Source organism: Balaenoptera physalus, assembly GCF_965194825.1.
Source record: "Balaenoptera physalus genome assembly, chromosome: 13".
In the NCBI taxonomy this organism is placed as follows: Eukaryota; Metazoa; Chordata; class Mammalia; order Artiodactyla; family Balaenopteridae; genus Balaenoptera; species Balaenoptera physalus.
This window is the reverse complement of record NC_138892.1, coordinates 60493165-60511159: the sequence shown is the minus strand read 5'-3', so window position 1 is coordinate 60511159 and position 17995 is coordinate 60493165. Positions and strand designations below refer to the sequence as shown.

General features: G+C 41.1%; 1 protein-coding gene across 1 annotated transcript in view; it reads right to left on the bottom strand.

Annotated features, from left to right (window-relative positions):
• Position 1: 1 nt before the first annotated feature.
• The window catches only part of LOC309641650 (uncharacterized protein), a 134627-nt gene continuing 116633 nt past the window's right edge, over positions 2–17995 (bottom strand). Inside the window, exon 2 of the mRNA XM_082421901.1 lies at positions 2–2040. Coding sequence (XP_082278027.1) covers positions 2031–2040 — 10 coding nt within the window. The 3' untranslated portion in view covers positions 2–2030. The remainder of the gene's footprint in view (positions 2041–17995) is intronic.

The window sequence follows — 17995 nt, the reverse complement described above, 5'->3', positions numbered from 1 at the left end:
GACTCCTATGGCCCTCCTTCAGTAGAATGGGCCTGGGCATCACCTCTGGACTTCCCAATAAGATACAAATCCCAAAGGAAACAGACTGTCTTATTCATCTCTATGTTCCTAGTTCTCTGCACAACAGTTGGTGCAACACAGTGCATGCTGAACTTAGATGGGCTGAGTGAATGGATAGATAGTAAGGTATGTTGAGGGCATGAAGACTTTGAGCAGGCCCTGTTGGCCAAGTAATATACCTAGACTCATGCCATTTACTGGTCCTTGGCAGGTAATAAGGGAAGACTCACAGAAATCTCCTTTAGTAGTCCAGGTTTACTATAAGGCTATGTGGGGAAGTAAAGTAGCAGGAGAGCACATGGTAGCAGCAGCTCAATTATTCTGAGTCCAGGAATGCCAGGACTGTGATGCCCAGAGAGGGAGAAAGGGATAATTAAGGAAACAAGTTGAGCTCTCCTAACTCACTGTCTGTGTGTCCCTAAGTTTGCATTTCCCAAGAAAGGATCTGATTAGGTCTCTTCACCAACATCTGAAATGAAGCGTCCCACTGGGTTTTTTTTTTTTTTTTTTTTTTTTTTTTTGGCTGCGTTGAGTCTGTTGCTGCGCGCAGGCTTTCTCTAGTTGCGGCGAGCGGGGGCTACTCTTCGTTGTGGTGCGCGGGCGTCTCATTGCGGTGGCTTCTCTTGTTGAGGAGCATGGGCTCTAGGCGCAAGGGCTTCAGTAGTTGTGGCTCACGGGCTCGGTAGTTGTGGCTTGAGGGCTCTAGAGCACAAGCTCAGTAGTTGTGGTGCATGGGCTTAGTTGATCCGCAGCATGTGGGATCTTCCCAGACCAGGGCTCGAACCCGTGTCCCCTGCATTGGCAGGCGGATTCTTAACCACTGGGCCACCAAGGAAGTCCCCCACTGGGGTTGTGCCCCAGGCCCTTTAGAGGGGACTGATGTCCTTCACACATAACCTATACAAGGTCTCCTCTGACCACTGGTGCAATCAACTCCACTGTTGAACTATAGTTTTTAGATAAAGCCTTAATTATAACTTTAGGGGGAATGAACCACCATCATCAAAAAGGGACAGTGGGCCAAGCAGACCGTTAAATAAATGCAATGTACAAACTTTAACAAAAGTAACAGGTAAAGTCAAACAGGCTTTATGTCAAGTCAAACTTATGTGAAGAGAAAAATTGACTAGAAGAAAATTTATCTTAAACGCCTTACAGTAACCTACTTGCATTTAACTGAGCTCTGTTGCTATGAAGAATATAGCTCACACACAGGTATGGATGAATAATTTGTACATCTTTCAAGCATTCACTGAATACTATCTTATATACACATGCACATTAATTTGAGAAAGATTTAACTGCCGATCCCTAGATATACTTCTTTGTTGTTGATCTTTTGGAGCGGTGGTCTGAAGAGAAGAACAGGTGGTCCTCACTCATGAATCATGTAATGACTCCAGCCCGAACTCTTCGGATACCAAGTCTCCTGCGCTCTTCTCTACTTCAGACATCAGATGGGTAGTGGGTATTTGTTTGGAAAGTTCTCTGGGTAATGTGACGTACTGGTACTTGCAGTGTTTGTCAAAGGACAAGTCTGAGCTGTCAGCGAGTTGCATGTCCACCTTGGGCCAAGGCAACGATTGGACTGCCAGACACCTGTTTTTAAGACCCTTCTTCAGAATAAGCAATTGACTGTATCAGAATGAGATGGTCTGGGTCAGAAATTCCATGGCCCTTGAGGATCCTGCCATTTCTTCAGCATGTGCCTTGTACGGGCTTATGCATATTTTATAGACTGCCTTTCATACTTTTCCTCACACATGGGCCTCATCTATCTCCCCAACCACACTGGGTGATCAAAAGGTTATGAACCTTGCAGTCAGGTAAGTGTGAGTAAGAGTCCCTCCATGGCACTTTACAGACGTGTACATTGTTTAGTTATTCACTTTCTTCTTAACTGCTCAGTCCTCATCTGCAGAAGACGAAATCATGTTTCTTTCCACTCTTTTGGGGAAATATTGTATCAGTCAAGGTTCTCTGGAGAAACAAAACCAATTATATATATTTATTTATTACAGCAATTGGCTCACTTGATTTTGGAGGCCGAGAAGTCCCATGATCTAGCGACTGCACACTGGAGACCAAGAAGGAAGTTAGTGTAACTCAGTCCAAGTCTGAAGGCCTGAGGACCAGGAGGCTGATGGTATGAATCTGAGTCCTAGTCTAAAGGCCCAGGAACCAGGAGCACCGATAACTGAGGGCAGGAGAAGATGGATGTCCCAGCTCAGGTAGAGAGAGCAAAGTGGCCCATCCTGCACCTTTTTGTTCTATTCAGGTGCTCAGCACACTGGATGATGTCCACCTGCATTGGTGAGGACGATCTTCTTTACTCAGTCTACTGATCCAAATGCTAATATCTCCCAGAAACACCCTCACAGACACGCCCAGAAGTGTTTTACAGGTTATCTGGGCATCCCTTAACCCAGTCAAGTTGACACATAAAATGTATCATCACAAACATTAAATTAGAAAATGGCGTGAAAGGCTAGGGACATGATCATTTTCTTTCTCATTTCCTTAAGAGCATAGATGATTCACAAGAGTTCTTTGCAACCATTTTCCCAGAACCGGCATCAGAGCAGACACCCACAGTCTGCTTATAATGAACTAAAAGCAATTCAGATACATTTCCACAAGAGAATATCTTACAAAGTGCTAATGAATATTACAGCACAACAACACTGAGAAACAAATGCAAAACAGTACAAATTGTTAAGTGTTCAATAAACTGGCACTGCCTTCAGAATATGGGAGAGGAACACATAATTAGTTTCTTCCTAACTTTGAAAATGCTGCAGGCCTCTGCAGTTTACTAGACCAGCTGCTTTGTCAGGGTCCTTTTTACCCCTCCACTGATCTTCTCAGCCACTTCCCCCCCACACATATCCCCCAGCCAAAGGATGAGTTATCCAACAGCAAGGTGTGTGGAGGAGGAGAGAGTCTAGAAGGAAGTTAATCTCAGTCCTGGCTATTAAACCTGCCACATCACCTCTTCTAGGAAGCCTGGCTTCATAATGCAGCTCATATTTTTTTTAATTGAAGTACGGTTGATTTACAATGTTTCAGGTGTACAGCAAAGTGATTCAGTTATATATATATAACTGAAGAAATATATATATACATATATATATTCTTTTTCAGATTTCTTTCCGTTATAGGTTATTATAAGATATTGAACATAGTTCCCTATGCTACACAGTAGGTCCTTGTTGTTTATCTATTTTATATATAGTAGTGTGTATATTTTAATCCCAAACTCCTAATTTATCCCTCCCACCCCTTTCCCCTTTGGTAACCATAAGTTTGTTTTCTATGTCTGTGAGTCTATTTCTGTTTTGTAAATAAGTTCATGTGTATATTTTTAGATTCCACATATAAGTGATATCATATGATATTTGTCTTTATTCAGTGTCCTTTCGATGTGATCTTAGCAAGTTAAATCAGAAATGGGAGAAGAGCGATCATAAAGTTCATAGCCCTTAACTCACAGATGAGGCCCAGAGAGGTGCTGTGATTTGCTAGAGGTCACGGGGTGAGTTATTGACAAATTCAGAACTGAAACCCAAGTCCTTTGGCTTCCAGCCAGTGTTTTTTTTCTTAATTAAACTTTGTTGACATGTTTTGCCTATGTTTGTTTGGGACCCCTCTGAAAGCAAATATTGCCTCTCTCTGTTCTTTTTCTGTTATTCCGCTAATGTTCTACAAAAAGTAGGACAATCATATGTGTATAGTCCAAATTGAGACACTTTTGAGAATGAAAAGGAGGTATTGCTAATAATTAAGCATGATGCATACTGGTGAATGAGCTTTATTTTACTGAAGTTCTGTTTTTCTTTTATAAATTTATCTAGGGTGTTCCTGCCCTTCAGGGAGCTTCTGTTCCCAGTCACCATAACCCCAGGGAACAGGGATAGGAGCTCTTTCAGACCAAAGTCCTTCTGTAAACCCACACTTGCTCTTTCTCCATCTCTCTCTGTCTCTTTCTGTCTTTGTCCCTGTCTCTCTCTTACACATACACACACACGCACACGCCTGCTGTGGAACACACCTTGGGCACCAGAAAGATACCTACATCTTAGACTAATTTGGTGCAGAAGAGAGGAAAACACCCCAGATAAGCAAGGGGAACTAGATAGAGTGGTTCTGGATAAAGACAGAGAGGGAAGGACTAACTTCACCACCTCTTTTTCCCTATTTTGAGCCATTCTTCTTTCTCCTTTCTGCATTCTAAGCAAACTCCCTGGGTGCATTCTTTAACATCTCACTTCACTCTTTCCTCTTGCCATGAACATATACACTTTGCAACATATTTAATTCAATTGCTTGTACAGTGTTATAAGCATTTTAAAGGCATAAGCTCCTTGAGGCCTGGAACAAAGATATTTGTTTTGAGTAAAGAATCTTCAACAAGAACCTCTCACTGGAAGAGAAAAATAGGATTTCTGTCATAGCAGGAGGAATCTAGGACAGGTTGCAACCAAGGTAGAACATCCTGACTTTAAACTTCAGGAGATTATTCCTGAGAACACTTGTGAAATTAAATTTTCTAGTTTTTAAACAATTTTCTCATTTTTATGTAAACAATAATATCATGTAATTGGAAAGAAACTTGTCGGTCCAATTCTCCACTAGATCCTTAGTGCCTGCAACAGTGTCTGACCATCCTAGCTGCTTAGTAAAAGTTTATGAAATGATGTCAGGTCGTCCTGCCAATAATGCAGGATTCTTGAGATAAACGCTCACAGTTCAGCCCAACACGTGTAATAAATGTACTAAGTTTTGTGCTACAGAGAAGACATTGAAAGTAAGATAAGTGTCGACATGAGGAGAGCACACATTGTGCAGGAGAAATGAACAAACAGCATGGATTGCGATAATGCAGCATATGACAATAGTGCTATGATAGAGGTTTAAAAAAAAAGGCTTCTTTCACTTACTGGAAGGACAGGCTGATTCAGTCTTGGAAGGAAAATCATTAAGGAGGTGGCATGCACTAGGAAAATGAATGGGTTTTTAACAGAGAGTGAAAATTATTTGTTGGGAGGCAGGATAATCTAATCTGAATATAATTTGGATATGAATAAGGGTTGTAGGAGATGAAGGAGGGAGCATGGGAAGATCAGGGTATTTGAGGAAAAGCAAAGAAGCCAGGGATCCTGGAGGAGAGTGTGCAAGGTAAAGAGGATCCAAGGTCAGGTCAGAGAGGTAATAGGACAGGGAGGAGGGAAGGATGTGTAAGTCACTGGAAGGACCTTATGAGGAAAGTGTGAAGCTGTTAGACGCTTTTGCGCAAATACTGGAGATAATTCTCACTTCACTGCTATGCTGAGAACAGACTCTCAGGGATCAGGGATGTGAACAGGGGGACCAGTCAGGAGACTATGACAATAACCCAGATAGAGATGATGATGACTCAGACCAGGGTAGCAGCAGAACTGGTGGGATTCTTGTTGTTGTTTTTTTTTGTAAGGCTTTTTATTTGTGGTGTATCATACATACAGAAAAATACACACATAGTAAATGTAGAACTCAAGGATTTTTTTTTTTTAACAAAGTGAACTTACTTGTGTAATACCCACCCAGATCAAGATATAAAACATTACCAGCACCTCGGAAGCATCTCTCTGTGCCCCTTCCCAAGTATTATCTCCCCCAAAGTAACTCCTACTCTGACTTCTATCATGAGATTAATTTGACTCTATGTGAACTTCACATGAACAGAATCACACAGTATACACGCTTGTGTGTCTGGAATCTTTCATTCATTATACTTGTGACAAGCATCCATGTTTTACATGCAGCAGTACCTGTATAGCACTTCATTTATTCATTTTATTTTACTCTATCGTAGGTAGACATTTGGGTTGTTTTACCATGGAGATATTATGAATAATGCTGCTGTGAACATTTGTATACCTGTCCTTTAGTGCGCACTATGTTGGCATTTCTGTTGGGTTTTTACCTAAAAGAGGAATTGCTCAGTCAGAGGGTTTGGCTTTAGTAAATGTTGCCAAAAAGTTTTGCAAAGAGTTTTTAACAATTTAAAGAACTGGTGGGATTCTGAATACACTTGGAAGGTTGGACCAACAAAACTTTGTTGATTAGTTGGAAAAGTAAGAGAAAGAGACTGCACAGGAATGACCTTAAGTTCTTTGGCCAGAGCCCTCAGAGAGAGGGTTATTTTTTGCCAGTGGCAACTGAGATGTAGAAGCCTAGAGGAGAAGGTTTAGGGAGAGAGAAGCACTCAGCTTCAGACAAGTTAAGCCTGAGATGTCTCTGAGTCATCTCTTGGTGATATCAAGCTGGCAGTCGGGTATATGGGTCCGGCGTCCAGGGGGTGGTCTGGGCTGAAGATACATACTTGGGCATCATCACTTATTGCAAAGATGGCTTTAGAGTATAATCATATAGAGTTAGATGCAGGACATTAGTATTAGTTGAGTTAGTATAGACTCAGAAAAGTAAATTATAGATGGAAGTTACAAAGCATTGGGATTTCAAAGTCTGTGTTTTGAACCACAATGTTGAATTGCTTTCAAAATGATTATATGTTCTCTGTGCCCTAATGATGTGGAATGTATCTCAAGAAACCTGAAGGGACTGTATTAAAATTATACAATTGACTAATAACTTATCTTAAACTGGTAAAACATAACATTTTTACTATAAAAAATAAAGAAAATAAAAATCAAACACAGCTCACTGCCTAAGGGATAACCAAAATCTGTTGTATTTCTTTCTTGACTTTTTTTCTTAGAATATTTGAAAATGCTGGATTCCACCAAAATTCTAACAAAATAGCCTGTTTATAAAGCAAAGCTTAATTTTTTGCTTTCCATGGCAAGGGAGATCACTATCTTGTCAGAGTCTTAAGAAAGTTTTTTTGTTTTGTTTTGTTTTTATAGAGGGACGGGGGTGGGTGTCGACATATAATGTGGAGATGTAGTTTAAGAAGGAAGTTTCAATGTGAGGTGTGCAGATGATTAGATAAAGATAATGATATAACAGTTTAGGATTGAGAAAGAAAGCAAGGCAAGGATTATGAGGTGAGAATTTTGAAGTCTTGGATGGTAAACAGTCATTTGATACTATCATTCAATGTACATTTAAAAGTTTGGTTTTTTTTTTGAGCAGAATTCCTGAAATAAACAGTAAAGTATTTGAAACTATTTCCCTCCTGGGCAAAAGCTTCCTGAACAGGGAAGTCAGGTTAATGTTTACAGTAAGCCGTATGGGTGTAGAAAGTCTTCAGTTCTTAGCATACGTTGCAGGTAACTGAGATCACATTGTGTAGAAAATTTTGTATATTATGTTCTTTTTATTTACTTTCTGCCATTTTTCTATGTCTTCAAAATCTGCTGTAAACACCAGGTAAAAGCTGCGAAGTTTTATTTCACAAATTTACCTAAATTGAATTAGTTATTCTGCTGAGCCCAACTGAGTTATTTCCTGTTTTAACTTATATAAATAGCACAGGGATGAATTTACTTATACACAGAGATATTTCTGATTTGAGATTGTTTCCTTTAGATAGATCATTTGAGGTGAAATTATGGAAGATCAAAGAATTGTAGTCGCATCTTAACACGAATGTGGCTTTTTGGTTTTGTTGTGGTTCTTTCCAGATAAGCTCCAATCACGTCGGTCAAGCCATCTCAGTGGGCAACCTCATTCAAGTTCACTCTGCCTATGGGTATTTTATCTCTTTTTCCCCCATGCACAAAATAGTTTAGATTTTCTGCCAAGGGAGAAAAAAAATGAGGCAGATATTTAGAGCTCTCTGTATATATGAGCTTGCTCTTTATTCTCTATGGCTCCAAACTGTCAGAATTTTAAAAGCTAGTGCAATCATGCAACACATTTACCAGGAACAAGTTATTGAATTATCAACCCTCATCAAAAATGGTAAAATAAGTAAATCTGCTGATTTTCCTCAGCAATCACAAACAAAACAAAACAAAACATCTTAGGGTTTCACTTAAAAAAATAAAAATAAACCCCTGTGAGTTTACTTATACACAGTATATTAAATAGGTTATGTGGCGCTTTAGAGAAAAATGCACATAAATGCCCAGTTCCCAGTTGGTGCTGCGTTAATGGGAATACAAATGAAAGTCATGTCTGTCTGTCCGCCTAAAGGCACAGCTCAAATTCCACCTCCTACTGGAAGCATTCCCCTGAGCCACAAGACACCGTCTAGAGGCCTAGAGCCCATTTTGCACTCAACATCTTTTTCCTTGATTAAAGTTACCCATATGTGTGAAGAGCCTCCGTTAGGCTATGAATCCCTGGAGTCCCTGGAGTGTTCCTATTTCGTTCATGTTTGTGTCTCCAGCACCTTATAGGATTTGAACAAAGAGATATTTGTTGAATGAGATATAATTTTGGATTACCTGCCGTTTGGGATTTTCCACACCATTGCTCCCTACTGTCAATGTTCCTAATCCTGAATTTACAGATAACCCAAGATAGTGTTAGATCAGCAAGTCTTAATTATACAGCATCAGGCATCCCAGTAGGAGAGAGGGCACAAAGCAACTTCACTGGACCATACTTTCTCACTGATTTCTGTGACTTCAAAGGCTTTCCTTGAGGGGATGGTGGGAATCAGGTTGAGTGAGGGTGGGGGAAAGCAGGGAAAAGAAAACCCTCAAGTGAGGGCTGAGATGGGAAGAGGTGGGGTAAGGGAAGTTTGCCTAAATCTTCCGCAGCTCCCTTAGAAATTGCCCCTGGGAAGGGGAAGGGGGAGGGGAGGGGGTGATGGCTGGAAGCCAGGGAGGGGATGGTGAAAGGCTAACAGATGGAATGCTCCCTTTGAGGGCTCTCTAAGGACCAACCGTTGCAAAGCTACACAATGTACAGAAGTAAATCAAATTGAGGAACATGTGCACTAAAGAAGGGGAAAGATGGGAGGGGGAAGAGGGCACACAGTAGAGAGGGGGCTGAGAGAGTGAAATGGAGACCCTCTCAGAGCCTGAAGAAGAGGGAGCAGAGCTGGTTAGGGAGAGAAAAAGGAAAAGGAAGCCAAGTCTTGGGAGGCTACTGTTTATCTGGAACAGTTGGGGGATAAGGGGTAAGATACGGACAGGGAGGGTCATACAGCCACACTATCCCAAGACCTCAGGACACTCGGATGGGCATTTCAATTATTCTCAAATTTACGTAAGACTAAATTTTCAAGACCACCAATGGGTAACTGGGGTGGGGGGAGGGGAAGCAATATCTAGAGAAAGTCTCCATCAGCATCCTAAATAATAGGTGGCAACTCTCCCCATGAATTATTGTGGGAGGTTCCTAGAGGATAGCACAGTGGTTGGTTTTAGCCTGGCCTCAGCTGGTGCCCACGGAAAATATTCAGAGCCTTAATTTAGCCTTTAAAGATGTTAAATCCCTTCTAGCCTAGGGGAATAAACAGCTCCCACCCTTAAAGCTGGATTTGGGCTTCTAACTCCTAGATTCATCTGGTGGGAGGAGTGGGGGCTGGCTATCAAGAGGCTGAGCCTGGGGATATTTTTTCATGGGGTCACTGGATGGGGTAGAGAGAGGTTTAGTCTTTGTCTTTGCTTTTTAACCTCTCCTCTCTCACCTCCCCTTTCTCAATTCTCATTTTCATCATCTTTTATTTATAAAGCCCCCATCCGCCAATATCTCCACACCCCTCCAACTCCCCTCATCATGATCCTTTTGAGCCTGGGGAAGGTGTGGGAGTCTTTACCTCTTTGATGGTGGAGTAAACTAAAACGAACAGGGAGAATTAAGGTCCTCAAGTCCAGGAATGAGCAAGTTTGGAGCTCCAATGTAGAGTGTGTGTAGGGTGACCAAACAGTGTACATTAAAGCTGGGATATTTTTAAATGTGAAAAGAGTGCTAAAAATAATTAACTGGTATTAATTGTTCTACATCAGGTGCAAATGGCGACTGTACTAGCAAACTAGAATTTATGGTCACCCTGGATAGGAATAAATTGGCATGTAACCCTATAGTTGTGTTTTGCCTCTGTGTGAGTGTGTGTGTGCACATGTATGTGTCTGAGGGGAGGGCAAGGGTGGGATGTTTAACTCGTCACAGAGAATCCCTCTTTTGTGGTAACTACCTAGGACTGTTACTTCCCTTTATCTAACCAAAATGACTCCTTGGAGGAGGTGGAGTATTAACTTATTCCATTTTTATTCAAATCATCCTCCTGGTGTTTAAGGATTAAAAGGATAAAATAATAATAAAAATAAACAAAAGGGACATAGCAATAAGCAGGCTTTCAAAGTACAGCATTCATTTCCTGGCTGTGTGATCTTGGGCAAGCTACTTGTCCTTTCTGTTTTGTTTGCTGATATATCCCCAGTGTCTATTGCATGTAAGAAGCAGTCAAATACTTATTGAAGGCATGAATTAAGGGATCTCATTTTCCTCATCTGTTAAAAAAAAAGTGATAACAATAGCTCCCATGCCAAAGAGTTGTGGCAATTAAATGAAGTAATGGAGGTAAAACTCTCAATTCAAGGTGAACATTCAGAAAATGCTGGCTGTAAGTATTTCTAAAGGAGATAATATATGCAGACTACTGATGCAACAACGGTATGGTACAGACACTTTGCAAATGTGTTTCCTCCTTTATCCCTACCCTTTCCCCACACTATAATTCTGGTATCTTAAAATACTCACCTTTGAACCCCCAAAGGGCTTCTGTAGTTATGTATTCTCTGTGCTACCTGATTCCCTGCCTTCCTAGCTCATACCAGGAATTGAAGTGTCAAGAAATAAAGGTCATTTTAGAGGAGAAAATAGGAGAGCAGGAGGAAGGGAAAAATGTCTGAGAAGTTCAGACAGACTTTTGTGGTTGAAAACCATTTATTGTAGAAGCAGAATGCCAGAGTTTGGGAACTGGGCTATGTGTCTGTTTCCTGTATTCTTTTGGTATTTTCCCTTAAAATTAGTGGGAGAAAGAGAAAATTCCACCTGGAAGATGAGTTCCCGGCTGGTGAGTATACAGCCTGCTTCTACAGCTAGCTTCCACAATGGTCTTCTTTCAACACTCTGGTTGGCTCAAAGGTTTTATGTTTTATTTTCATAAGACAGGTTATTCTCTCTGCTCTGAATTCATAAAATACTGTCTGAGAGCATAAGATCTGGGACAGAGTGGGGCTCAGAGAAGGCCAGATGAGTGAGGAGTATCCTTTCTATTGTAGGAGCTTCTAGGGACCAAGATGCGACCATCTCCTCATATTGCATTATCAGCTGTAGCGCTAAAAAGTCTCTCCTGAAATTGAATCTCAGGCAAGTGTATTGTGGGCAAAACATGATTCTTCTGAACACGTCCTGAACAATGGGGAACAAGATGAGAATGTCTTTCTGCCAGGTGCTTCAGTCTGAGACAGCAGAGAGGTCACTGTTAATCATTTTACTTTGTGTCCCTCCCGGAGCATCCAGGGGATAGATTCTGGATGCTTAGTGAACTATCAGTTATCTGCTTCAGGAAGGCAATATGGTGTAGTGGACTATTTGTATCCAAATCCCAGTACCATCATTTAGTACGCCATCACTTCCGGTGTGACCTTGGGCAAGTGATTTAACCTTTATGTATTTGATCAGTTTATTTATAAAACAGAGATAATAGTAATAATAATAATAATACCTCATAAAGCTGTTGTGATGATAAAAATAATACATGCAAAGCACTTAGCCTCTAACACATGCTAAATGTTTCATAGGGACTAGCTATAATTACTACAGTTAGTAATTAGTTTCTTCTCATTGACTTCTACCCACTCAACTGATGGATGCTTAGGAGAGGTGACATGATTGGAGCACTGGCCTAGTGGAGCAGACCACTGAAAGCTACTGTGGATGCAAGGGGACTGTCTCCGTAATGGTGCAGTGTCCACTTAGAGTAACTGAGCTTTGGCTGTGATCTGAGACTGCCAAGGGCAATGCTTTCCTTGGTCCTCCCAGAAGACTTGGTGTTATTCATCTCATTACCCTAGTTTTCTTCCAGTAGTATAAATTAAGGCTGGATTCTTAGGAAACCTCCACTGCCCCCACCAGATATTTCTCAGGGCTTGATTGAAGCCTCTTAAATGCAACTTAAAGTTTGCTGCTAAGACCAGGTAAATGTTCCTGGGGCTGAGTGTATGAGGGCAGAGTTGATGGGAACTAGTGAAGCAATCTTCATGGAATAGTCATACCACCATATACTCCAGAGTCTGGGGTTGGGGGGCGGCTGTAAGATCCTTCAGAAAAATAAGTTTGGCTATTAGTGGGGAATGGGATTTTAAAGATAGCATGTTTTAACATCAATTTTACTTTCACAAGTTATATATGAATACATTATACTTGTCTAAAAAGAAAATCTTTTTTTGATACCTGCCTGACCTCAATCTATTTTATCTCAGTCCTGAGATATTCTGAAAAGAAGACTCACTGTTACCAGTTTGTGTATATCTATTATTTAATGTACGTGTGTACATATTAAAAGTTAAGTGTAACTACAGCACGGCTGAACCTTGAAAGCATGGTCTCACTGAAAGAAGCCAGACACGACAGGCCACATATTGAATGATTCTATTTCTATGAAATGACCCAAAGAGGTAAATCCATGGAGACAGAAAGCAGAGCAGTGGTGACCAGGGACTGGGGTGACAGGAATGAGGAATGACTGCTTATGGGGGGGTGGGATTATCTCTTGTGTTGATGAAAATGTTCTAAAATTGGTTCTGGCGTTGGTTGCACAAGTCTGTGAATATACTAAAAACCACTGAATTGTGTACTTTAAATGGGAGAATTGTGTGATATATTATCTCAATAAAGTGGTTTATAAAAAAAAAAGTTAATTGTATCATGTTGAACCTGTATTTCTAAAAATCATTTTACACTTTCCCCCACAGCATGTTAATACATAAAGTACATTTCTTTTTAGTATATATACACCAGCTCATGCAAATTAAATAGTATTCCGTTATTTAGCTAAACCATTGGTTATGTAACATATTGATAAAGTACTTTTTCGCTATTAAAAACAATACAGGGCTTCCCTGGTGGCGCAGTGGTTGAGAATCTGCCTGCTAATGCAGGGGACGCGGGTTCGAGCCCTGGTCTGGGAAGATCCCACATGCCATGGAGCAACTGGGCCCGTGAGCCACAATTACTGAGCCTGAGCGTCTGGAGCCTGTGCCCCGCAACAAGAGAGGCCACGATAGTGAGAGGCCCGCGCACCGCGATGAGGAGTGGCCCCTGCTTGCCGCAACTAGAGAAAGCCCTCGCACAGAAACGAAGACCCAACACAGCCATAAATAAATAAATAACTGATTGAAGGACTTTAAAAAAAAAAACAATACTACAATGAACATCTGTAGTCCATACACAGTTCCTTGGGCACATATGTAATTATGTTGGACATGGAGAGGGATTCCCTGGTGGTCCAGTGGTTAGGACTCCGTGCTCTCACTGCTGAGGGCCTGGGTTCAATCCCTAGTTGGAGAACTAAAATCCCACAAGCCACGCAGTGTGGCCCCCCAAAATAATAAAAAAATAAAAATAAATAAAAGTAGACTATATAAAAAAAGGAAGACATGGAGAAGTGGAGTTTTTGAAATATATATTTATATAATTTGATTTTCTACCTCTGCCACTATACTGAAAGTTGGTTAAGAATGAGAAATTTTAATTCAGAAATGAGAGCCCAGAAATAAACCCATGCATATATGGACAACTAATTTATGATAAAGGAGCAACGAACATACAATGGAGAAATGATAGTCTCTTCAATAAATGGTGTTGGGAAAAATAGACAGCCACATGCAAAAAAAAAAAAAAGAAAAGAAAAGAAAAAGAAAGTAGACCACTATCTCACACCATACACAAAAATTAACTCAAAATGGATTAAAGACTTGAATGTAAGACCTGACACCATAAAACACCAGGAAACATAGGCAGTATGCCCTTTGACATCAGTCTTAGCAATAACATAACTGATATGTCTCCTCAGGCACGGGAAACAAAATAAAAAAGAAACAAATGGGGCTAAGTCAAACAAAAAACTTTTGCACAGCAAAGGAAACCATCAACAAAATGAAAAGACAGTCTACTGAATGGGAGAAGATATTTGCAAATGATATATCTGATAAGGGGTTAATATCCAAAATACATAAAGAACTTATACAACTCAACAACAGCAAAAAAAAAAAAAAGATTAAAAATGGGTGGAAGGCAGAATAGACATTTTTCCAGAAAAGACATACAGATGGCCAATAAGTACATGAAAAGCTGTTCAGCATCACTAACTATTAAGGAAATGCAAATCAAAACCACAATAAGATATTACCAAAAAGGTCTACACATAACAAATGTTGGCGAGGATGTGGAGAAAAGGATATGGGAGGCAGATGGTACAGAGCTTTCAAAGGTGCAGAAATTTCCCAACAGATTACAACGAATGGAAGTACTTTTTTGTAGTTGGAATGAGTCACTCTGTATGCCCTGTGGATGCTCAAATGTACAGGCCTTGAATGAATGTGTGGGAGAAGGTTGAGTCAAATGTTCTTCCCAAAAGAGACAAGGAATCTGGGGAGTCCCAAGAATAGGGTACACCCAAGACTATTACTTGGTTTCTAGATCCACTTTTTTTTAAATTTTTACAATTTATTTATTTGGCTGTGCCAGGTCTTAGCTGTGGCATGCAGGATCTTCATTGCAGCGTACAGGATCTTTTAGTTGTGGTGTGCGGGGTCTTTAGTTGCGGCATGTGAACTCTTAGTTGGGGCATGTGGGATCTAGTTCCCTGACCAGGGATCAAACCCAGGCCCCCTGCATTGGGAGCGTGGAGTCTTAGCCACTGGACAACCAGGGAAGTCGTCTGGATCCACTTTTGTCACTAACTTCATTTGTTACCTTATTCAAACTTGGGAACACAGACTGCACACTTTTGAATGGGCTAGTGTAATTCACCCTCAAAGGGGAATTGTAACATTTAACTGTCATCATCGCTGAATGGAAGAGCTGGAAGGAAGCCAAGAGATCATAATCCAACCTGGTTATTGACTAGTGACATGAGGCCCAGAGAGCTTAGATCACTCATCATGGCTACACAATTAGAGGCAGAACAAGGTTTAAGAACGCAGGTTTCCTTACTCCCAAGCTTTTTTCACCCCACTGCATCACAGTGTGAAAGAATGAAGGACTTTGCAGTTGTAAGGGATGGTTATTCAATTTCCCAGTTTCTAGACTGTTCAGAAACTCAACTGACACCTCTGTTTTACCCCAGTCTTTATTCAGTAGAGAGTCATGTCACAAATCACTTTGCTCCAACCTGCTTCACAATTATTTTTTGACCCCGTACCACTTCCCTACTGGATCACTGAGCTTCTTGAGGTCAGGGACTGTGCTTCCTTTACCTTCTGCCCCCATCCCTAGACCACTCCAACCCTGTACTAGTCTTTGGAGAATAGCTTTAAGATCTGCTCAAGTTTTACCCGGAATATGGGCAGCCTGAATTCTCACTTTCTGGAAGTTCACTGTCCTACTCTCCACAGTCCCTAATTTATGGCTCCAGACTCCGTTTGTTGGTGGTGTTGGTTTTAATTCAGCAAAAGCTAGCCGTCTCCCGAGGGAAGGTGAGAAGGAAGGACATCTGGGGATCTTTCAGAACAGGGTATGTGGCTTGCAGCTCAGCACCCTGGGGCCTAATGTCAGGCATTGGTCCCTGGTCCTCAGTGTCTGGTCGAAGAAGGCAGTTTCCAGCCCCCTTAGGGGCCCTGCAGACTGGTCCCCTTTGGGGGTCGGGATCACTGGGAATACTAATTAATTCATTAGTGGGGTTGATGGATTATCAAGCTGTCTCCTGGCAGAGGGGCCTTGGGGGAGGGGGGAAGGTAACAGATTGCTGCCCATAAATCTGCCTGTTGCCTCGCTTCTCTCTGCTTCAATGGCTCCCAGCGTCAGGCCTGTGGGCCCGCAACTGAGCGCTGGTTGCGTTTTCTCCGCCCAGCAGATGGTTGTTAACAGGTTAGCTCAGAGCTTTACAAAAAGCGGCAGAGAAAGAAGGAAGGGCTGGGGATTGGCCCTCTGGCCCAAGAACCGTGTTGGGGGAGGAGAAGTTGTACAACCGCCCTGCATTCTGCCCCCACCCCTTGCTTCTGCTGACAGCATCACCACCCCTCCCCCACCCCCGCCCCTTTCTGCTGTCTCCGAGTTGAATAGCCAACCGTGTAACCGTCCAGGAGCTGTGATGAGGGTGACCCTGATGAAACCGATTCCACTCCTCCCTCTGAAAAAGGCAACCCTTAAAGAAAATTTAAGAGTTTGCCCTCTTGGACGCCCTACCGAGGCTGCACGCGCAGGCACACACACTACACACAATCGAACGTGTTTTGAGAGCTAATCCTATTGTGTCCAGTCCCTTACATCTGTCAGAGAAAGCAAGGAGCCCCACAGAATGTTCTGTCCCCACCCTCATCTTTGTCTCAATATGTTCACCTTTCTGCTAATCCACTACTCCTCTCTGCCCTCTGAACATTTCACCGGCAGGATCCTAACACCACCAGTATCGTCAACTCTCAAACATCCATGGAGGTCGCTTCAAAGGCACAAACAGGGGATCGATCCATCCTATACATACTCAGTGCAGCTGTATTCTAAACACAAATTACTCCATAGATAAATCTCCTCTGGCTGAGCTGTAGATTCTGATTTGGTTTTTAGAAATCCACCATTCCTAGCATGTGTAACTTAATGACTCTGAAAATGAAGTTTATTTTGCTGAGCGGATATTTCCTGGATAGGGATGCAAAAAAGATTGGTAAAAGCTTAGAGATTTTCCTATGAACTGAAAAAAAGTATTAATTTCTATTTTCTGGTTTTCTGGGAAGGACAAGAGTCACATGACACCTATATCAGAATTTTTTTAAAAATTAACTATTTTAAACCTAAGGTATTCCTTTCAACTTTATTGGCAGTAAACTATCTTTTGTTTTAACCTTTTGCACATTTCCTTACAACAAAGCATATTTACAACTCTTCATCTCTATCACACACATGTGCTTACATTGGTAAAGTGATTTCCAAAAAGCCTGGAGGATTGCCTTCAAGTCAATTTCAAAAAAGAGGTTGAGCTTGGACCCAGAATCCTGTCTTGCTATATTGATGGAAAAAACTTAAGTGATTAGGTCATTTTACAGATGTGAAAGTTGATGCCAGAAGTAAAGTTGAACTATTAAAGATCATGCAGCCAATTGCTTATCCAAGCACCCTTCCCTTCCCTCCTCAGAATCACTAGAAGATTGCAAAATCCTTTACACCTTAAAAAGAACTCACAATTATGTATTTGATCTTGGTAAATTTTTACACAAGGTAGTATTCCAAATTTGACAATCTCTACAATGAAGATTCCACACTTTGACTTGGTAGCCTGGCCCACAGATAGCTATCTGTCATAAAGCATATACATGTATTTTCTTTAAATCTTTCCAGATGTAGTTTTCTTTTTTCTCTTCTAGCAATTTAATCTTACTTCAAAATGCCCCAGGAGTTTTAGGAATTATTTGACCCTTCTTTCCTTCCAAGTTCATTACCAATCAGGAGAACTTTTTCTACCTGAATGCTTAATGATATATTTTTGAAAAACAATAGCGAATTCCAATTTGTAATTTGGGGAGTTAAGTGTCCTCAGAATAAAAGATTTCATTCATTTGCTTTTTGTTTTTAAAATTTCAAACAAACAGAAAAGTTGAAAGAACAGTACAATAAATATAGATATAGCTTTGTCTATATTAAAATGAAAGGGTTTTAAATGGGAATATTTGACAGGTTAGAAAGAAGGGAGAGAAAGATTCTTCTTCCTTCTACTTTTAGAGTTTGGAAGTTTTAAAGCCAAAGACCCCCATCCACATGTGTAAGGTAACAGTCAGTCATGTCGTGTCGTGGGCATGTATCTTTCTCATTCTTT